Source organism: Chlorocebus sabaeus, chromosome 13 (assembly GCF_047675955.1).
Source record: "Chlorocebus sabaeus isolate Y175 chromosome 13, mChlSab1.0.hap1, whole genome shotgun sequence".
Classification (NCBI taxonomy): domain Eukaryota; kingdom Metazoa; phylum Chordata; class Mammalia; order Primates; family Cercopithecidae; genus Chlorocebus; species Chlorocebus sabaeus.
In genome coordinates, this window is record NC_132916.1 from 10,072,682 (window position 1) to 10,096,273 (window position 23,592).

The 23,592-nt window shown below is 42.4% G+C and overlaps 1 protein-coding gene across 1 annotated transcript in view; it reads left to right on the forward strand.

The window, feature by feature from the left end:
* The window catches only part of LPA (lipoprotein(a)), a 196,160-nt gene that overhangs the window by 37,129 nt on the left and 135,439 nt on the right, over positions 1 to 23,592 (forward strand). Inside the window, exons 5-12 of the mRNA XM_073022675.1 lie at positions 4,898 to 5,057; positions 8,980 to 9,161; positions 10,395 to 10,706; positions 11,759 to 11,844; positions 14,492 to 14,714; positions 15,945 to 16,104; positions 20,079 to 20,260; positions 21,481 to 21,640. Coding sequence (XP_072878776.1) covers positions 4,898 to 5,057; positions 8,980 to 9,161; positions 10,395 to 10,706; positions 11,759 to 11,844; positions 14,492 to 14,714; positions 15,945 to 16,104; positions 20,079 to 20,260; positions 21,481 to 21,640 — 1,465 coding nt within the window. The remainder of the gene's footprint in view (positions 1 to 4,897; positions 5,058 to 8,979; positions 9,162 to 10,394; positions 10,707 to 11,758; positions 11,845 to 14,491; positions 14,715 to 15,944; positions 16,105 to 20,078; positions 20,261 to 21,480; positions 21,641 to 23,592) is intronic.

A 23,592-nucleotide genomic window follows, 5' to 3' on the forward strand; every position in this document is an offset into this window, starting at 1 on the left:
ATTTCTAGGGTTCCAGCGGCATGAGACCTATGGAGATATTCCTTCTAAGGTGAAACATAAGTTGCTGCATTTGGCCCCTGTTACAACCAAGAAAGAGGCACAATGCCTAATGGGCCTATTTGGATTTTGGAGGCAACACATTCCTCATCTGGGTGTGTTACTCTGGCCTGTTTATCGAGTGACCTGAAATGCTGCCAGATTTAAGTGCAGTCTAGAACAAAAGAAGGCTCTGCAACAGGTCCGGCTGCTTTGCAAGCTGCTCTGCCACTTGGGTCACATGACCCCTCAGATCCAGTGGTGCTTGAGGTGTCAGTGGCAGATAGGGACGCTGTTTGGAGCCTTTGGCAGGCCTCCATGGGTGAATCACAGTGGAGACTTCTAGGATTTTGGAGCAAGACCCTGCCACTTCTGTAGATAACTACTCTCCTTTTGAGAGACAGCTCTTGGTCTGTTATTCGGCTTTGGTGGAAACTGAAATTTGACTATGGGTCATAAAGTCACCATGCTACCTGAACTGCCTATCATGAACTGGGTGCTTTCTGACCCATCTAGCCATAAGGTGGAACGGCACAGTGGCATTTCATCATCAAATGGAAGTGGTATATATGTGATAGGGCTTGAGCAGGTCCTGAAGGCACAAGTAAGTTACTTAAGGAAGTGGCTCAAATGCCCATGTTCTCCACTCGTGCCACCCTGCCTTCCCTGCTCCCCCCCCGCCCAGCCTGCACGAAAGGCCTCATGGGGAGTTCCCTATGATCAGTTGACAGAGGCAGGGAAGACTAAGGACTGGCTCACAGATGGTTCTGCACGATATGCAGGCACCATCCGAAAGTGGACAGCTGCAGCACTACATCCCCTTTCTAAGTGCATGTGTATACTTGTGCTAAGAAAATATCTTTATTTTATTTCCTTTGTTTTTCCTTTATCATGTGACCTTCGATTTATGGACTTCACATCAGCATTTAAGCATTTAAGTGTTGTTCATATCAGCATTTAAGTATTGTTAACCTTATGTAATAGCATTTGGTTTGGGGATTGGTGCGTTTCTGGTTGTATGAGGATAGTTGTATTATGTTAGGTATAATTATGACCTTATTATTGTCTTTATTTGAAGATTATGTATGATTTCAGGATGTGTGTATGGGTTCAAGTTGACAAGGAGTGGACTTGTGATGGTTAATACTGTCAACTTGATTGGATTGAAGGATACAAAGTATTAATCTTGGGTATGTCTGTGAGGGTGTGGCCAAAGGAGATTAACATTTGAGTCAGTGGGCTGGGAAGGCAGACCCACCCTTAATCTGGGTGCAAACCATCTAATCAAGTGCCAGTGTGGCCAGATTGTAAAGCAGGCAGAAAAATGTGAAAAGGCTTGACTGAATTAGCTTCCCAGCCTACATCTTTCTCCTGTGCTGAATGCTTCCTGCCCTTGAACATCAGACCTCAAGTTCTTCAGCATTGGGGGTTGGAGTGGCTTTCTTGCTTCTCAGCTTGCAAAGGACCTGTTGTGGAATCTTGTGATCCGCTGAGTTAATACTACTTAATAAGCTCCCCTTTTTATATATATATATCTCCTATTAGTTCTGTCCCTCTAGAGAACCCTGAATAATACAACTTATGTCATTGATCTAATTTATTGATTTGTGTACATCGAACCAACCTTACATCCCAGAAATAAAACCTACTTGATTGTGGTGGATTAGCTTTTTGATGTACTCTTGGATTCAATTACTAGTATTCTATTGAGAATTTTTGCATCTGTATTCATCAAGGATATTGGCTTGAAGTTTTCTTTTTTTGTTGTTCCATATCAGAATGGTGACGACCTCATAGAATGAGTTAGTCTCTCCTCTTTGATCTTTTGGAATTGTTTCAGTAGGCTTGATGTCAACTCTTCTTTATATGACTGGTATAATTTGACTAGGAATCTCTCTGGTCCAGGAGTTTTTCTGGTGTAGGTTTTTTAGTACTGATTCAACTTCAGAACTCATTATTGAGTTCTAAAACTCACTTTCATGTACTCTTCAAAAGACTGTATCTTCTTCTGTTGTTGGGTGGGGTGTTCTCTCAAGGTCATTAGGTGAAGTTGGCTCCTGGTGTTCTTCTGTATCCTTACTCCTTGTCTTTCTCTCTTTTTTATTGACTGCTGAGGATTAATGGTCCAACTTTAACTCTAGATTAGTCTATTTCTCTTTTAGATTGTAACTCTGTTTTATATATTTTGAAGCCCTGTTATTAGGCACATGTGTATTTTGGATTGTTAGGTCTTCTTGATGAAATGACCCCTTTATCATTATGTAATGTCTCTTCTTATCTCTGGAAGCATTCCTTGTTCTGAAGTCTATTTGTACTGATATGAATACAGCCTTCACAACTCTATTTTCACTAGTATTTGTATATATTTTTCTCAGTTTTTAAATTGAGATGTTCAGACCATTTGCATTAAAGTAATTGTTAATAGGATTGAATTTAAATCTACCATCCAGTTGGTTATTTCTCCTTGTCCCATTTAAACTTTCTTCCTTTTTTCATATTTTTCTGCCTTCATTTAGATTGAGTTTATCTCCACTACTTACTTATTAAATTAATTTTTAATAGTTTTATTATTTTCCACAATGTTTATAATATACCCTTTGATTTTTTCACATTCCACCTTCAAATGAAAGAATTCTACTGGATATATAGAAACCTTACATCATTGCACTTCTCCTTCCTCCCTCCCAAAATGTTGTGCTATTGCTCTTTGTAATAGAGGCTTACTTCTATTATGTTATAGCTCTCGCAATACATTGACACTATTTTTACCATGAATAATTGGTTTTGTTTTAAAGTGATTATGACTACAAATATTTTGAATAATTTCTTTATTTTACCATTTCTGGTGCTCCTTATCTTTTATGGTGAATCCCAATTTCCATCTGGAGTCACATTCTTTCTGTGAAAAACAACCTTTAGCATTTCTTATAGCACAGGACTGCTGCTGCTGATGTCTTTCAGCTTTTCTTTTTCTGAAGAAGTCTTAATTTTGCATTCAGTTTTTAAAAGTGATTTTGCTGAGTATGGATACTGGGTTGAGAGTTTCATTCCTTGTATCACTTTGACAATGATGTTCCATTATCTGTTTTGAATAGTTTCTGACTAGAAATCTGATCTTTTTTTCTTTGTATTCAATAGTTCCTTTTTCTCTGACTGCCTTTAAGATACTCTCATTGTTTTTCAACAGGTTGACTATGATTTATTTATTATTGATTTTTCATATTTATTCTGCTTGAGGTTTCCCGAGCTCCTTGGATTTGCAGATTGTTGATTTTTATTGTTTTTATAAAATTCATAGCCATTATCTGTTTTGCTGGGTTTTTTTCCCCACTTCTTTCTCTCTGTATTCTTCTTTTGGGACTGTAAGTATTCAAATGTTAGATCATTCATATAGTTTCATAAACCTTCTATGCTTGTTCTGCTTTTTTTTTGTCAGGAATTTTTTTTTTTTGTATCTATGTTGGTTTGGATAAGTTCTGGTAAACTATGTTCAAGTTTATGGATTGTTTTGTTAGTTGTGTCTAGTTGGCTCCTCAGTGCCTTCAGAGAATTCTTCATCTCTGATATTTACCAAAATATTCTTTAACATGTTAACATAGGTATCAGACAAACCCAAACTGATAGTTTCCAGATGGTGTCTTTTCTGAGTCTGTCTGTCTTGATTGCTTTATTATTTAACAGTGGCTTATCTTCCCTCTTGAGTTTTTGGTGTGTCTTGTAATTATTTAATCAACCACTGGGTATCATAAATAGAAGAAGAGTAGAGATTGCAGTAAATATTATTTATGCTTTGAAATGGGCACCCATCTTCTCTTGAAAATATGTTTTGTGGTCAGTTGAGTCAATCTAGTCACTAGTTGAACTGAATTTGGCATTTGTGCTTGTTGCTTTTATCTTAAATGCACCACAGGTTTAAATTCCTCCAGTGATGGGCTGCTGCTATCTTTTGCTTAGAGTGGGGCCTGGGGTGTGGAAGAATTTTCTCAGTGTTCCTGTCTATTCTGAGATTTTAGCAGTCGCTGCATCCCTGCACTACAGATGGGATATCTTCATACGCATAATCTAACCCTATTGAAACTGCTGTTTCTTGTTAATGAATGCTCAATCTTTGGTGGAAATAAACAAATGCTGTATCTCCTGGAGCCACTTCAGTCTTAGTCAAGTTGTGCACACCTAGGCTTTGAAGGGAATGCATTCTCAGTGTTCTTGTGCCTTATTTGGTTGGAACTTGAACCTGTGGTAGGTTTGGAGAGAAAGAGTAGCAGATGTCTGCTACGTTGCAATGCAGGATGCTAGGCACAAGAAAATTTCCTGTCTCTCCTCTAAGGAAATAAGATTTGATCATCTACCTATCCCTGAGAAGTGAAGGGCTTTGCCTGCAGTTCTAGATGCAGAACCATTTTCTCCCCCATTGCCCAGAAGCTTAAGGCTTTGGCTTTTCTGAGTAATGGTCTAGGGAATCGCGCAAGGTTTTCATATTTGACCCTGACAGCCAATCACCACCTACAGCTTGCAGTGCCAAATGTAACTCCCTCTGGTCTCTCCTGTCCTGTGTTTCTCATGAACATTAAGAAGAGATTTCTAAAAAAGAGCTTGCACGTGAGCATAGTTTCTGGTGAGAAGAATTCTGATATGTTAACTTCCTCTAAACTTTTAAATAAAATATTTCTAAGAATTAAATAAAGTTCTAGAATGCTATGAATCTATTCCTTGGGCTTTTTGCACATCTGTCTACCTGCTAATCAAGAAAAGAGAATGGTCGTAATTCTCAGAGACTTTTTCCTGTTTGTGTCATAAATGACATCACATGTTTTTCTGTTCTAAGAACTATTCAGCTTGATTTTTTCTGTTTTAATTTTAGCACTACCTGAGCAAAGCCATGTGGTCCAGGATTGCTACCATGGTGATGGACAGAGTTATCAAGGCACATCCTCCACCACTGTCACAGGAAGGACCTGCCAAGCTTGGTCATCTATGGAACCACATCAGCATAATAGAACTACAGAAAACTACCCAAATGCGTATGTCATTAATCTTACAGTAAGCAAAACAAGGTCCAACTAAAATTTGTCTTAGAAAAGGTGTACGTCAAGCTAACTTTTTACAACTAAATTTTTCTCACACACAGAATGCATGGCAAAATGTATGAGGAACATTACTTTGAGCAAAGAGTCTGACAGAAGAGAAATGTTAAGCTGGCTCTCTTTCCTAAGAGTTTGATAAAATCAGGAGAATATCTGGAGGTGGTGAGGTCACAATAATGGAAAATCAGAATGTTTAGACAGAGTCAGCTTCAACAATACTCACTAAAGGTCAATGTGATCTTTACTCCTTGAAATTCTATCATTCTAATCTCCAATTCCTGAAGTGAAGGGTGTGTTGTCCTTTTCTGTCTTGGCTAACAAGGAAATTATATGTGCATCTCTATGGAGAAACGATATTTTTCTATATCTGTGTCTATTCCAATGGGTAGAAACACCCTGGGTCCTGAGCAGCAGTGTTCTGAAGGAATACGAGTTGCCAGGAAGAGAAAAGCAAAGACAAGAAGGCAGATGAAAGTAAGCAATGAGACAGATGCGAAAAACTAAAAAGTGTGGGAAGATAGAAGCTGGGTTCTGACCACACCATGGCTAGTCTTTCACACATAAGTGACTACCAAAGACAAGAAAAAATGATATCCACATGTTATACAATAGGCAGTAGAGGACCAAAAATATTGCGAGAGAGAGAACAATGAGATCAACTCAACAGATGCACTGGTTTTCTTCCTGGATACCCTTCCTGCACCAAAGAGCAACAGATGGAGCCCAAAAGAACTGTAGCCATCTTGCTGAACAGAGGAGAGACATTATAGTTTGGGATTATTCAGGTGGCTAGGATTTTCTAGGCCTGCTAAGAATGAAAACAGATTTGTGGAGGAAAGGAGCTCTAGGAATATGCATAGAAGTCTCCTCGAGTCGTTGGCTAAACATGAAGCTGCATGTACACAGAAAATAGGTCCACAAGAAAGTAGGGCAAAGAACATCTATGGAAGAATAGCAACTACAATAGAACAGTGAGCTCAATAAACATGACAGAGCTCAAATAGCAATAAGGGATGTTGGAATTCGGACCAGACAGAGGAGAGAGACTTCACTGAACATCTTGGGCATTCAGTAGAGACCCAGGAAAAGCCATACTTTAGGAGTAGAATTAGTATATTCTTACAATAAAGGCAGCTCCAGACAAACAATAGCAAAGGTGAAAAGCAAGTCTTCAAGCATCAGAACGATGTCCAAGTCAATGAATTGCCTGTGAGAGGAAAACTCAACCATCAGAGGTAAACATCAAAGTCAAGTGGCTCAGTTATGCAGTATCCACAATGCAAGGCCTAAATATAAAACTTGAGTACACATAGAAATCTTTTAGTGTGACCCAGGAGCAGGAGAAAAATCAGTCAATACAAACAGATCCAGAAGAGACAGAAATGTTTAGAATGGCATAACAATTTGATATATCACTATATAATAACTGAGTTCTAGGATTTAAGAAAACATGAATATGGAGTGAAACAGATACCTTATCCAGAGACAGAAACAGTATAAAGAGCCAAATCAAAAAAAGAATGACTAAGAGATACGTCTTAAATGAAAAAATTACTGGATGGCCTCCCCATTAAGATAGACATTTCAGAAGAAAAAAGTAAATGAAAAATAATTGCATAGAACCTACAGAACCAGATACACACACAAAACACACACATGCATACACACACACTCAAACATGTATAAACTTAAAAACACACAGACACATTCACAAATGCTGAAAAATGAAATCAACTGAGCCACACAGACGTGAAGGAAAACATAAAAAGATTTCCTACATGTGGGAAGCAAGTCACAGAAAGGGGGAAGGAGATTGGAACAGAAATATATACCAAAAGCAAGAATGGCTGAACACTTTCCAAATATAAAGAACATTAAAAAATCACAGACTCGAGAAGTTCAATGGCTCAGAAAAATAATTTCTAAAATGAAAATTATAAGATGCCACTGGGTATAAGGCAGTTCAGCTGTCAGAGGGCAAAGACATAATACACAGAAAAGTCTCATAAGGAACAGTAAAAACAAAAATCTGTGTCTTGCTAGAGGAACAGTGATACAAATGATTAATGTGACCACATCAGAAACACTGCAACCCAGGAACAAGATAATAACATTAAAATAATAAACATAAGAAAGAAGAGCTCAACTGAGAAGATTACATCCAGAAATAAAATGCCTTAAAGATTATACATGTTGGATAAATGCATATTGTGCACTCCCCTAAAGAAAGAACCCAGAAACTATAAGAATTCGAAATCGGCAGGCTTATGTAACAAGAGAGGTGACCTGAAGGGATTATATAGAAGAATAGTAAAACAACGGAATTTTCTGCAGCCCACCTAATGAAGAACCTAGAAATTCACAAATGTAGAGGAAAATGCTGAATGTGTTCTTGATCAAATTTCTATAACTTTTTAAATGAGAGTTGACTACTTGAAGCAAAATGATACAAATATATTTAACTTTAGCATATGTACACGTAAAAATTTGAACAGGTAACATAAATCATGTAGGGAATAATGGGAAGTGTAGCACTGTAAGTTCCTTTCCTCATGCACGAGGTTATGTAATATTAATAAAAGGTTACTATGTGGGTTCAAAGGGATATGGCAAATCCTAGAACAATCACAAAGTTTGGAAATCTGAGGTTTCAGGTGTAATGATAATATTCCATGCGTTCCAAAGAGGGAAGCCAAGGAAGAAAAAGAAGCCTTTCAAGAGTTCAGGCTCTTATACATCCAGTTGCTGATTGAACAAGCTTCCTGGAATGGAGGGTCTGAGGTTGAGACTAGGTCACAACTGTAGATTCTCGAGAGAGTGTTGGATCCCCATGGACCATAACACATTTCCTAATTCCTCAGGCAGCCACAGGTCATGAATGTGAGGATACTGAGAGGTTGGAGCAACGTACTCGGGAGGCATAAGGAAGAGCGAATGCTTCAAGATCCCCGCAGCCTAAACTCCTCCCCTGCTTTGCCCCCTTCTTCATTGTTTTCTGCCCCTCCATAACTGACCGACCTCTTCAGATCTCTTAGTCTACCCTGCCGTCTTCCTTGATGCCATGGTTCCCACTGTTCTTTCAACTCATCTGCTTTCCCTCAGTCCCGGAGTGACTGCGGCCAGCAGAGGATAGATTGAGAGCAAGAGAGAAGTTCCTGCCCGGGGAACCCATTCTAGAGATACTGCATCCTGCCTGGGAGCAAATTTTCCAGGGCAGCTTTGAGAAGTGTTGCAGAGATAAACCTACATGACCCACGTGATATGGGAATGCCAGACAAACTATTTGCACTATGCATTTCCATGTGAAACGTAGAACCTTTTCACTATGTATTGAGTACCTAGTGTGTGAAGGTTGACCTGGAAAGGCTATCCTTCTGGATGCCGTGTTTTCTCGGAAGAACTACATGTTGGTTGCAACTCCCACTTTAGAATATGAAGTCCTACCGAGAGAGAGAGGGAAAACTAGACAGATACAGATACTTCTGTATGTGAATAAACAATGGCACAATACAGATGTCAAAATCCATACCAGTAATTCCAGAGAGATGGATTGGGCAGAAGGCAGAAGGTGAATAGTCTGATCATCTTTTGGCCACGTGTATACATTATCTCAGTGTCTCTAAGATGCGTTTTCTACTTTAGATTTTTAAAAAATCATAATAATCTATTAACTAAGAGAAATGTGCAGAGAGAATTAGTGATTGAGAGCCATTTGTACTTGTGGCAATCATATGGTACTTTTAATGGGTATATGAGAAAGGCATCGGTAATGACCTTGCTGCAGCACAAACGAGACGGTGTGGGGTGCCCATGCATAGTGTCCCACCTCTTATGACATGTATCGTTTTGGAATTTCCAGTGGCTTGATCAGGAACTACTGCAGGAATCCAGATCCTGTGGCAGCCCCTTATTGTTATACGATGGATCCCAATGTCAGGTGGGAGTACTGCAACCTGACACAATGCTCAGACGCAGAAGGGACTGCTGTCGCACCTCCAAATGTCACCCCGGTTCCAAGCCTAGAGGCTCTTTCCGAACAAGGTAAGGAGCCTGTGGCCAGACACCTACACGCTTAGACTCTGGGATGAAAAGCCATGGAAATTCCCAGTGGTGCGGCAGCTTTCAATGGTCCATGGATGTTCGAGTGTTGACTGAGTTCTGCCATGTAGGAGGAAGCCTGCGTGCACTCTCTGGGGGAGTCAGCGGGAGTGATTTCCGGTACAACGTGGGTGGGCTGTGTCTTTAGGATGGGCCCAAACCCTCCAGGGTGATCGCCAGCACAAGTCACCTCGTTGTAAAACGGACTATCTCAGTGTCTTAGCCAACATTTTTATTGTGACATGCTCTGAGGTGTGTGACTCTTTCCAAGCCAGGAAGCATTTCCGGGGATTTCTTCAAGTAGACAGCATTGGGTGCAATCTTCAGCATTGCAGATTCCGAGAAATATGACTCTGGAGCCTGTCGCCCTCGAGAAACCTAACAGGGCTTCCTTAATTCCATATCGCCCTGGGTCTGTGGAGCAGTACATGAGCTCCCAATGCTGTAAGGCTCTGCAGCCCTAGGCTTTGAAGGGAATGATTTCTCAGTGTTCTTAAACCTCTTTCTGATGGCACTTGTACCTGGGAGGGGTCTGGAGAGAACGAGTAGTAGGCTTCTCCTTTATTGCAATTCAGGATGCCGGGTACGAGAGGATTCCTTCTCTCCTCCAAAGGAATAAGCTTTTGGCCTGCACACATCCCTGAGAAGCAAAGTGTCTTTGCCTTCAGTCAGATATAGAGGACTGTTTTCTGCCCCATGGCCCGGAAGCCAAAGGCCTTGGCTTTCATGAACAACGTTCTAGGGAAACATGCAAAATTTCCATGGATGTCCCTGCCTCTGCCCCTGACAGCCGATTACCACCTGCAGTCCGCATTGCCAAATGCAATGCCCTTTGCTCGATCCTGCCCCATCTTCCTCATGAACATTCAGTAGAGTTTCCCAGAAAGGTGCTTGCTCGTGAGCGCACTTTCCAGTGAGGAACATTCTTATCTGTTCTGTATCTCTAAGGATGCAGGAGAAACATTTCCAAGAAATGACCACGGTTCTAAAATGGTAGGAATCTTTTGCTTTGGTGTTGGTTTGTTGGTTGGTTTTCTCACATCCATCAGCCTACGGATAAGGAAAAGAGTACGGTCGTAATTCTCATAGATTCCTTCCTGGTTGTGTCATCAGTGGCTTCACATGTTTCTCTGTTCTCAGAGATACTCAGCTTGATTTCTTCTTTTTTCCTTTCAGCACCGACTGAGCAAAGGCCTGGGGTGCAGGAGTGCTACTACGGTAATGGACAGAGTTATCGAGGCACATACTTCACCACTGTGACAGGAAGAACCTGCCAAGCTTGGTCATCTATGACACCGCACTCTCATAGTCGGACCCCAGAAAACTACCCAAATGGGTATGTCTTTGTTCTTTACCGTAAGAGAAGAAAGGGTCAACTGAAGTTTCTGTTAGAAGAGACGTGCTTCAAGCTGAGTTCTCCGAACTCAACTTGTGTCAGATGCAGATGGCGCAGCAAAATGTCTCAGGATGATTGCCTTGGAGCTAAGGGTCTGAGAGAAGAGAACTGTTAAGCTGCCTCTCCCTCCTAGTTTTATGGAGCAGAAGGGTCATCTGGAGGCGAGGACATCACATTATGAAGAAAGTCAGAATGGCAAACGACCAAACACTTAGATTCCCCTTCCGCAACACCCACTAAGGGTCAATGAAGACTTTCCAATTAGAATTCTGTTATTCTGACTTCCAATTCCTGAAGGGAACGTTGTGTTTGCCTTTTCTGTCTGCGCTCATGAGGAAAGATAGGTGCTTATTTATGGACAGGTAAATGTATCTCTTTCTACGTCTATGTAAACTCCAATGGGGAGGGAAACACTCAGCCTTAAGTACCAGTGGCCTGAAGGGATACGGGTTCGCAGCAAGAGAAGAGCCAAAGCAGGAAGGCAGATGAGAGTGAGCAAAGAGACGGTTGCTGAAAAGCAAAAGGGATGGGGAGATGGACAGAAGCCTGGGTCTGATCACCCCAGGGCCAATATTTTGGCCCCCAGCGACCACAAAAGACATGGAGAAATGCTTTCTCCATGTGGGACAGGAGATGGTAGAGGACCTAGAGTATTGAGAGAGGGGCAATGATGAGCTCAACTCCATAGATGCCTTGGCTTTCTTCCTGGATACCCTTCCTGCACTGACTAGCAAGGAGATGGAGCCCAAGCAGACTGTAGCCATCTTGCTGAAGGTAGGGGAGGGATTGGAGTTTGGGATGATTCTGGTAGTTAAACTTTCTAAGTCTGCCAGAAATAAGACCTGGTTTGTAGAGGAAAGGAGCTCTACAACTACGCATAGAAGTCTCCTCCAGTTGTTGGCCTGACATGACGCTGCATGTGCACAGCAGATGGTTCCACAAAAAAGTATGGCAAAGAACATTTACTGAGAAACAGCAACTACAAGAGAACATCAAGCTCAGTAAAGGAGACAGAGATCACATAGCACTGTGGGAGACTGAAGTTCTTACCAGGTAGACGGGAGAGTCCTCACAGAACACGTTGCGAATTCCATGGAGACCCCAGAACAGCCATAATTTAAAAGTGGTATTAATATATTCCGAGAATACAGGCAGCTGCAGACGACCCCTTTTATAGCTGAAAAGCGAGTGTCCAAGCATCAAATCGGTTTTCAAGTCAATGAACTGCCAGTGAGAGGAAATCTCAAGTCTCTTTACAAGTAAACAAGAAAGTCAATTGGCTCAGCTATGAGGTATCCCAAGAGTGAGTCCTAATTTTAAACTTTGACTACATGGAGGAAAGCATTTCGTGTGATCCATAACCCGGAGAGAAATCAGGCAATAAAAACAAGCTCAGAAATGACAGAAATGATTAGAATTGCATGAAAATTTGACATATCAGTATGACAACCGATTTCAAATATTTAAAAAAATGAATATGAAACAAAGCAGATGGCATATCAAGAGAAATTAACAGTATAGAATAGCCAAATCAAATTAAAGAACTAATATAAAAACAGTATGTCTTAAATGAAAAAATTACTGCATGGCCACCTGATCAAGTTAGACATTTGAGGAGAAAAAATTAACCCAAAAGCAATTCTCCAGAACCTACAGAACTACTTACACACACACACCCAAATTCAAAACACACCCGTACACGGACATACGCAAAATCTCACAAGTTCTCTCACACACAAGGACACTCCTGAAGAAATAGTGCAATACGAAATCAGCCGAGCTTCACAGACATGTAGGAAAATATGAAAAGATTTCTTGCATGTGGGAAGCAAGTCACAGAAAAGAGCACAAGGGAGTTTGGAGTAGAAGCAAGTACCGGAATCAAGGATGGTTGATAACTTTTCAGTTATGAAGAACGTTGAGAAAATCACGGTTTCATAAAACTCTAGGGATCAAATAGGAAATTTCAGAAACAAACAAACAGAAAAAACCGTGTGTGTTGTACTTCTGTACATCACAGGTCGAAGGTAACAAGGCACAGGCATAATACGAAGAAACATCTCAGGAGAAAGTAGAGGAAAAAGAGCTGTGTCTTCCTAGAAGTACAGTGATACAAATTGCTAATGCGTTCACCTCAGAAACACTGGAAGCCGGATGCCAGGGAATATTATTAAAATGATAATCTGGACCCAGAAGAGATCAACCGAGAATGCTGCATCCAGCAATAAAATGCCTTGATGATCATCTATGTTGGATAAATGCATATTGTGCACTGCCCCAAACAGAGAAACCAGAAACTGCCAGACTTTGGAATGAGCCACCTTATGTAACAAGAGATGTGACCCGAAGGAATTAGATAGAAGAAGAATAGAAGAAGAAGAGAACTTTCTGCAGCCCACATAATGTAGAATCCAGCAATTCACAAATGTAGATAGATGTAAATGCAAAATATTTTCTTGATCAAATTTCTATGTCTTTTTGAATGAGAGTTGACTGCTTGAAGCAGAATGATAGCACTATGTTTAAGTTTAGCATATGTAGAGGTAACAGGTTGAACAGGTAGCATAAATCATGCAGGTAATAATTGGAAGTGTACCACTGTGTCTTACCTCATGCACGATGGTATGCAATATTAACAAAAGGTTACTGTTTGGGTTCGAAGGGATATTGCAAATCCTAGAGCAATCGCAGTTTTGACCTCTGAGGTTTATGTTATAATAAGAATATTCCAGACATTCCAAAGAGGGAAGCCAAGGAAGAAAAATCTTACAAGAGCTCGGGCTCTTATACATCCAGTTGCTGATTGAACCAGCTTCCTGGAATGGAGGGTCTGAGGTTGAGACTAGGTCACAGTTGTAGAGTCTCTAGAGAGACAGTGTTGGATCCCCATGGCCCAGAATGCATTTCTCATTTTCTCGGGCAGCCACAGGTCATGAATGTGAGGATACTGAGAGGTTGGAGCAATGTTCTTGGGAGGCATAAGGAAGAGCGAATGCTTCAAGATCCCCCATCCCAAACTCCTCCCCTGCTTTGCCCCCTTCTTCATTGCTTTCTGCTCCTCCGTAGCTGTCCGACCTCTTCAGATCTCTTAGTCTACCCTGCCGTCTTCCTTGATGCCATGGTTCCCACTGTTCTTTCAACTCATCCGCTTTCCCTCAGTCCTGGAGTGGCTGCGGCCAGCAGAGGATAGATTGAGAGCAGGAGAGAAGGTCCCGCCCAGGAACCCATTCTAGAGATACTGCATCCTGCCTGGGAGCAAATTTTCCAGGGCAGCTTTGAGAAGTCGTGTGGAAGGAAACCTACTTGACCCACGTGATATGAGAATGCCAGACAGTAACAGTATTTGCACAATGCGTTTCCATGTGAAACGTAGAGCCTTTTTACTACGTTTTGAGTACATAGTATGGGAAGGTTGACCTGGAAAGGCTGTCCTTCAGGATGCCATGTTTTCTCGGAAGAACTACATGTTAGTTGCAACTCTCACTTTAGAATATGAAGCCCTACTGAGAGAGATATGCAGAACTACATAGATACAGATACTTTTGTGTGTGAATCAACAATGGCACAATACAGGCGTCAAAATGCATACCAGTTATTCCAGAGAGATGGATTGGGCAGAAGGTAGAAGGAGAATAGTCTGATCATGTTTTGGCCACGTGTATGCATTATCTCAGTGTCACTAGGAAGCCTTTGCTCCTTTAGATTTACAAAAATAGTAATAATCTATTAAGTATGAGAAATGTGCAGAGAGAATTAGTGATTGAGAGCCATTCGTCCTTGTGGCAATCATATGGTACTTTTAATGGGTATATGAGAAAGGCATCGGTAATGACCTTGCGGCAGCACAAAGGAGACGGTGTGGGGTGCCCGTGCATAGTGTCCCACCTCTTATGACATGTATCGTTTTGGAATTTCCAGTGGCTTGATCAGGAACTACTGCAGGAATCCAGATCCTGTGGCAGCCCCTTATTGTTATACGATGGATCCCAATGTCAGGTGGGAGTACTGCAACCTGACACAATGCTCAGACGCAGAAGGGACTGCTGTCGCACCTCCAAATGTCACCCCGGTTCCAAGCCTAGAGGCTCTTTCCGAACAAGGTAAGGAGCCTGTGGCCAGACACCTACACGCTTAGACTCTGGGATGAAAAGCCATGGAAATTCCCAGTGGTGCGGCAGCTTTCAATGGTCCACGGATGTTCGAGTGTTGACTGAGTTCTGCCATGTAGGAGGAAGCCTGCGTGCACTCTCTGGGGGAGTCAGAGGAGTGATTTCTGGTACAACGTGGGTGGGCTGTGTCTTTAGGATGGGCCCAAACCCTCCAGGGTGATCGCCTGCACAATTCACGTCGTTGTAAAACGGACTATCTCAGTGTCTTAGCCAACATTTTTATTGTGACATGATCTGAGGTGTGTGACTCTTTCCAAGCCAAGAAGCATTTCTGGGGATTTCTTCAAGTAGACAGCATTGGGTGCAATCTTCAGCATTGCAGATTCCGAGAAATATGACTCTGGAGCCTGTCGCCCTCGAGAAACCTAACAGGGCTTCCTTAATTCCATATCGCCCTGGGTCTGTGGAGCAGTACATGAGCTCCCAATGCTCTAAGGCTCTGCAGCCCTAGGGTTTGAAGGGAATGATTTCTCAGTGTTCTTAAACCTCTTTCTGATGGCACTTGTACCTGGGAGGGGTCTGGAGAGAACGAGTAGTAGACTTCACCTTTATTGCCATTCAGGATGCGGGGCACAAGAGGATTCCCTTTCTCCTCCAAAGGAATAAGCTTTTGGCCTGCACACATCCCTGAGAAGCAAAGTGTCTTTGCCTTCAGTCAGATATAGAGGACCGTTTTCTGCCCCATGGCCCGGAAGCCAAAGGCCTTGGCTTTCATGAACAACATTCTAGGGAAACATGCAAAATTTCCGTGTCTGTCCCCGCCTCTGTCTCCGACAGCCGATTACCACCTGTAGCCCGCATTGCCAAATGCGTGCTCTTTGCTCGATCTTACCCCATACTCCTCATGAACATTCAGTAGAGTTTCTCAGAACGATGCTTGCTCGTGAGTGCACTTTCCAATGAGGAGCAGACTGAGTTGTTCTGTTTCTCTCAGGTTACAGGAGAAATATTTCCAAGAACTGACTACGGTGCTAGAATGGTAGGAATCTGTTGCTTTGTTGTTGGTTTGTTGTTCGGTTTTCTCACATCCCTCGGCTTACAGATAAGGAAAAGAATACAGTCGTAATTCTCATAAACTCCTTTCTGGTGTGTCATCAGTGCCTTTACATGTATCTCTGTTCGCAGAGATGCTCAGCTTGATTTCTTCTTTTTTCCTTTCAGCACCGACTGAGCAAAAGCCTGGGGTGCAGGAGTGCTACCACGGTAATGGACAGAGTTATCGAGGCACATACTTCACCACTGTGACAGGAAGAACCTGCCAAGCTTGGTCGTCTATGACACCGCACTCTCATAGTCGGACCCCAGAAAACTACCCAAATGGGTAAGTCTTTGTTCTTTACCGTAAGAGAAGAAAGGGTCAACTGAAGTTTCTGTTAGAAGAGACGTGCTTCAAGCTGAGTTCTCCGAACTCAACTTGTGTCAGATGCAGATGGCGCAGCAAAATGTCTCAGGATGATTGCCTTGGAGCTAAGGGTCTGAGAGAAGAGAACTGTTAAGCTGCTTCTCCTTCCTCCTAGTTTTATGGAGCAGAAGGGTCATCTGGAGGCGAGGACATCACATTATGAAGAAAGTCAGAATGGCAAACGACCAAACACTTAGATTACTCTTCTGCAACACCCACTAAGGGTCAATGAAGACTTTCCAATTAGAATTCTGTTATTCCTACTTCCAATTCCTGAAGGGAAGGTTGTGTTTGCCTTTCTGTCTGGGCTCATGAGGAAAGATAGGTGCTTATTTATGGACAGGTAAATGTACTTCTCTCTACATCTATGTAAACTCCAATGGGGAGGGAAACACTCGGCCTTAAGTACCAGTGGCCTGAAGGGATACGGGTTCGCAGCAAGAGAAGAGCCAAGGCAAGAAGGCAGATGAGAGTGAGCAAAGAGACAGATGCTGAAAAGCAAAAGGGATGGGGAGATGGACAGAAGTCTGGGTGTGAGCACCCAAGGGCCAATTTTTTGGTCACAAGCGATTACGAAAGACATGGAGAAATGATTTCTCCATGTGGGACAAGAGATGGTAGAGGACTTAGAGAATTGAGAGAAGGGCAATGATGAGCTCAACTACATGGATGCCTTGGCATTCTTCCTGGATACCCTTCCTGCACTGACTAGCAAGGAGATGGAGCCCAAGCAGACTGTAGCCATCTTGCTGAAGGTAGGGGAGAGATTGGAGTTTGGGATGACTCTGGTAGCTATAACTTTCTAGGTCTGCTACAAATAAGACCTGGTTTGTGGAGGAAAGGAGCTCTACAAATACACGTAGAAGTCTCCTCCAGTTGTTGGCCTGACATGATGCTGCATGTGCACAGAAGATGGTTCCACAAGAAAGTATGGCAAAGAACATTTACTGAGAAACAGTAACTACAAAGGAACAGCAAGCTCAATAAAGAAGACAGAGATCACATAGCACTGTGGGAGACTGCAGTTCTACCAGCTAGATGAGAGAGTCCTCACAGAAAACGTTGCGAATTCCGTGGACACCCCAGAACAGCCATAATTTAAAAATGGTATTAATATTTTCCTAGAATACAGGCAGCTGCAGACAACTCCTTGCATAGCTGAAAAGTGAGTGTCCAAGCGTCAAATGGGTTTCCAAGTCAATGAACTGCCAGTGAGAGGAAATCTCAAGTTTCTTTACAAGTAAACAAGAAAGTCAATTGGCTCAGCTATGAGGTATCCCAAGAGTGAGTCCTAATTTTAAACGTTGACTACATGTAAGAAAGCATTTCATGTGATCCATAACGAAGAGAGAAACGAGCTGAGAAATGACAGAAATGATTAGAATTGCATGAAAATTTGGCATATCAGTATGGCAACTGATTTCAAATATTAAAAAAATGAATATGAAACAAACCAGATATTGTATGAAGAGAAATTAACAGTATAGAGTAGCCAAATCAAATTAAAGAACTAATATAAAAACAGTATGTCTTAAATGAAGAAATTACTGTATGGCCACCTGATCAAGTTAGACATTTCAGAAGAAAAAATTAACCAAAGAGCAATTCAACAGAACGTGCAGAACTAGTTAGACACACACACCCAAATTCAAACCACACCTGTACACGGACACACGCCAAAACTCACAAGTTCTCTCACACACAAGGACACCCCTGAAGTAATAGTGAAATGCGAAATCAACCGAGCCTCACAGACATCTAGGAAAATATGAAAAGATTTCCTGCATGTGGGAAGCAAGTTACAGAAAAGAGCAAGATAGTTTGGAGTTGAAGCAAGTACCAGAATCAAGGATGGTTGGTAACTTTTCAATTATGAAGAACGTTGACAAAATCACAGTTTCATGAAACTCTAGGGATCAAATAGGAAATTTCAGAAACAAACAAACAAACAGAAGAAACCGTGTGTTTTGTACTTCTGTACATCACAGTTCGAAGGTTACAAGGCAAAGGCATAATACGAAGAAACATCTCAGGAGAAAATAGAAGAAAAAGAGCTGTGTCCTCCTAGAAGTACAGTGATACAAATTGCTAATGCGTTCACCTCAAAAACACTGGAAGCTGGATACCAGGGAATATTATTAAAATGATAATCTGGAACCAGAAGAGATCAACCGAGAATACTGAATCCAGCAATAAAATGCCTTGATGATGATCTATGTTGGATAAATGCATATTGTGCACTGCCCCAAACAGAGAATCCAGAAACTGCCAGATTTTGGAATGAGCAGCCTTATGTAACAAGAGATGTGACCCGAAGGAATTAGATAGAAGAAGAATAGAAGAAGAAGGGAACTTTCTGCAGCCCACATAATGTAGAATCCAGCACTTCACAAACGTAGATAGATGTAAATGCAAAATATTTTCTTGATCAAATTTCTATGTCTTTTTGAATGAGAGTTGACTGCTTGAAGCAGAATGATAGCACTATGTTTAAGTTTAGCATATGTAGAGGTAACAGGTTGAACAGGTAGCATAAATCATGCAGGTAATAATTGGAAGTGTACCACTGAGTCTTACCTCATGCACGATGGTATGTCATATTCATAAAAGGTTACTGTGTGGGTTCAAAGGGATATTGCAAATCCTGGAGCAATCACAAAGTTTTGAGCTCTGAGTTTTATGTTATAATAAGAATATCCCATGCATTCCAAAGAGGGAAGCCAAGGAAGAAAAAGAAGTCTTTGAAGAGCTCGGGCTCTTATACATCCAGTTGCTGATTGAACCAGTTTCCTGGAATGGAGGGTCTGAGGTTGAGACTAGGTCACAGTTGTAGAGTCTCTAGAGAGAGAGTGTTGGATCCCCATGGCCCAGAATGCATATCTCATTTTCTCGTTCAGCCACAGGTCATGAATGTGAGGATACTGAGAGGTTGGAGCAACGTTCTTGGGAGGCATAAGGAAGAGCGAATGCTTCAAGATCCCTGCAGCCCAAACTCCTCCCCTGCTTTGCCCCCTTCTTCATTGCTTTCTGCTCCTCCGTAGCTGTCCGACCTCTTCAGATCTCGTAATCTACCCTGCCGTTTTCCTTGATGCCATGGTTCCCACTGTTCTTTCAACTCATCCGCTTTCCCTCAGTCCTGGAGTGGCTGGGGCCAGTAGAGGATAGATTGAGAGCAAGAGAGAAGGTCCTGCCCAGGAACCCATTCTAGAGATACTGCATCCTGCCTGGGAGCAAATTTTCCAGGGCAGCTTTGAGAAGTCGTGCAGAAAGAAACCTACTTGACTCACGTAATGAGAGAATGACAGACAGTAACAGTATTTGCACAATGCGTTTCCATGTGAAACGTAGAGCCTTTTCACTACATTTTGAGTATATAGTATGGGAAGGTTGACCTGGAAAGGCTGTCCCTCTGGATGCCATGTTTTCTCGGAAGAACTACATGTTAGTTGTAACTCCCACTTTAGAATATGAAGCACTACTGAGAAAGATACACAGAACTAGAGAGATACAGATACTTTTGTGTGTGAATCAACAATGGCACAATACAGGCGTCAAAATGCATACCAGTTATTCCAGAGAGATGGATTGGGCAGAAGGTAGAAGGAGAATAGTCTGATCATGTTTTGGCCACGTGTATGCATTATCTCAGTGTCTCTAGGAAGTGTTTGCTCCTTTAGATTTACAAAAATAGTAATAATCTATTAAGTATGAGAAATGTGCAGAGAGGATTAGTGATTGAGAGCCATTCGTGCTTGTGGCAATCATATGGTACTTTTAATGGGTATATTAGAAAGGCACAAGGAATGACCTTGTTCCCGCACAAAGTAGAGAGTGTGGGGTTCCTGTGCATAGTGTCCTACCTCTTGTGACATGTATCGTTTTGGAATTTCCAGTGACTTGATCAGGAACTACTGCAGGAATCCAGATCCTGTGGCAGCCCCTTATTGTTATACGATGGATCCCAATGTCAGGTGGGAGTACTGCAACCTGACACAATGCTCAGACGCAGAAGGGACTGCCGTCTCACCTGGGAATGTCACCCCGGTTTCAAGCCTAGAGGCTCTTTCCGAACAAGGTAAGGAGCCTGTGGCCAGACGTCTACACGCTTAGATGCTGGGATGAAAAGCTTAGGAAATTCCCAGTGGTGCGGCAGCTTTCAATGGTCCACGGATGTTCGAGTGTTGACTGAGTTCTGCATGTAGGAGGAAGCCTGCGTGCACTCTCTGGGGGAGTCAGAGGAGTGATTTCTGGTACAACGTGGGTGGGCTGTGTCTTTAGGATGGGCCCAAACCCTCCAGGGTGATCGCCTGCACAAGTCACCTCGTTGTAAAACGGACTATCTCAGTGTCTTAGCCAACATTTTTATTGTGACATGCTCTGAGGTGTGTGACTCTTCCCAAGCCAGGAAGCATTTCCGGGGATTTCTTCAAGTAGACAGCATTGGGTGCAATCTTCAGCATTGCAGATTCCGAGAAATATGACTCTGGAGCCTGTCGCCCTCGAGAAACCTAACAGGGCTTCCTTAATTCCATATCGCCCTGGGTCTGTGGAGCAGTACATGAGCTCCCAATGCTCTAAGGCTCTGCAGCCCTAGGGTTTGAAGGGAGTGATTTCTCAGTGTTCTTAAACCTCTTTCTGATGGCAGCTGTACTTGGGAGGGGTCTGGAGAGAACGAGTAGTAGGCTTCTCCTTTATTGCCATTCAGGATGCTGGCCGGGAGAGGATTCCTTCTCTCCTCCAGAGGAATAAGCTTTTGGCCTGCACACATCCCTGAGAAGCAAAGTGTCTTTGCCTTCAGTCAGATATAGAGGACCGTTTTCTGCCCCATGGCCCGGAAGCCAAAGGCCTTGGCTTTCATGAACAACGGTCTGGGGAAACATGTCTGTGTCCACCTCTGTTCTCAACAGTCGATTACCACCTGCAGCCCGCATTGCCAAATGCAATGCCCTTTGCTCGATCCTGCCCCATCTTCTTCATGAACATTCAGTAGAGTTTCCCAGAAGGTTGCTTGCTGGTGAGCGCACTTTCCAATGAGGAGAGCAGTCTGATCTGTTCTGTTTCTCTAAGGTTGCAGGTTAAATATTTCCAAGAACTTACTACAGTTCTAGAATGGTAGGAATCTGTTGCTTTGGTGTTGGTTTGTTGTTCGGTTTTCTCACATCCCTCGGCCTACGGATAGGGAAAAGAGTACGGTCGTAATTCTCATAGATACCTTCCTGGTTGTGTCATCAGTGCCTTCACATGTATCTCTGTTCTCAGAGATGCTCAGCTTGATTTCTTCTTTTTTCCTTTCAGCACCGACTGAGCAAAAGCCTGGGGTGCAGGAGTGCTACCACGGTAATGGACAGAGTTATCGAGGCACATACTTCACCACTGTGACAGGAAGAACCTGCCAAGCTTGGTCATCTATGACACCGCACTCTCATAGTCGGACCCCAGAAAACTACCCAAATGGGTAAGTCTTTGTTCTTTACCATAAGAGAAGAAAGGGTCAACTGAAGTTTCTGTTAGAAGAGACGTGCTTCAAGCTGAGTTGTCCGCACTCAGCTTGTGTCAGACGGAGCTGGCGTAGCAACATGTCTCAGGATGATTGCCTTGGAGCTAAGGGTCTGAGAGAAGAGAACTGTTAAGCTGCCTCTCCTTCCTCCTAGTTTTATGGAGCAGAAGGGTCATCTGGAGGCGAGGACATCACATTATGAAGAAAGTCAGAATGGCAAACAACCAAACACTTAGATTCCCCTTCCACAACACCCACGAAGGGTCAATGAAGACTTTCCAATTGGAATAATGTTATTTTGACTTCCTATTCCTGAAGGGAAGGTTGTGTGTGCGTTTTCTGTCTGGGCTCATGAGGAAAGTTGGGTGCTTATTTATGAACAAGTAAATGTACCTCTCTCTACATCTATGTAAACTCCAATGGGGAGGGAAACACTTGGCCTTAAGTACCAGTTGCCTGAAGGGATACGGGTTCGCAGCAAGAGAAGAGCCAAGGCAGGAAGGGAGATGAGAGTGAGCAAAGAGACAGATGCTGAAAAGCAAAAGGGATGGGGAGATGGACAGAAGCCTGGGTCTGAGCACCCAATGGCCAATTTTTTGGTCACAAGCGATTACAAAAGACATGGAGAAATCGTTTCTCCATGTGGGAGAGGAGATGGTAGAGGACTTAGAGAATTGAGAGAGGGACAATGATGAGCTCAACTCCATAGATGCCTTGGCTTTCTTCCTGGATACCTTTCCTGCCCTGACTAGCAAGGAGATGGAGCCCAAGCTGACTGTAGCCATCTTGCTGAAGGTAGGGGAGAGATTGGAGTTTGGGATGACTCTGGTAGCTAAAACTTTCTAGGTCTGCTACAAATAAGACCTGGTTTGTGGAGGAAAGGAGCTCTACAAATACGCGTAGAAGTCTCCTCCAGTTGTTGGCCTGACATGACGCTGCATGTGCACAGAAAATGGTTTCACAGGAAAGTATGGCAAAGAACATTTACTGAGAAACAGCAACTACAAAGAACAGCAAGCTCAATAAAGAAGACAGAGATCACATAACACTGTGGGAGACTGGAGTTCTTATCACCTAGATGAGAGAGTCCTCACAGAACACGTTGCAAATTCCGTGGAGACCCCAGAACAGCCACAATTTAAAAATGATATTAATATTTTCCTAGAATACAGGCAGCGGCCGACAACTCCTTGTGTAGCTGAAAAGGAGTGTCCAAGCATCAAATCGGTTTCCAAGTCAATGAACTGCCAGTGAGAGGTAATTTCAAACCTCTTTACAAGTAAACAAGAAAGTCAGTTGGCTCAGCTATGAGGTATCCCAAGAGTGAGTCCTAAATTTAAACTTTGACTACGTGTAGGAAAGCATTTCGTGTGATCCATAACCAGGAAATAAATCAGGCAATACAAACAGCTCAGAAATGACAGAAATGATTAGAATTGCATGAGAATTTGGCATATCAGTATGTCATGATTTCAAATATTTAAAAAAATGAATATGAAACAAACCAGATATTGTATGAAGAGAAATTAACAGTATAGAGTAGCCAAATCAAATTAAAGAACTAATATAAAAACAGTATGTCTTAAATGAAAAACTTACTATATGGCCACCTGATCATGTTAGACATTTCAGAAGAAAAAATTAACCAAAGAGCAATTCTACAGAACGTGCAGAACTAGTTACACACAGACACCCAAATTCAAAACACACCCGTACACGGACACACGTCAAAACTCGCAAATTCTCTCACACATAAGGACACCACTGAAGAAATAGTGAAATACGAAATCAACGGAGCCTCACAGACATCTAGGAAAATATGAAAAGGTTTCCTGCATGTGGGAAGCAAGTCACAGAAAAGACCAAGGGAGTTTGGAGTCGAAGGAAGTACCGGAATCAAGGATGGTTGA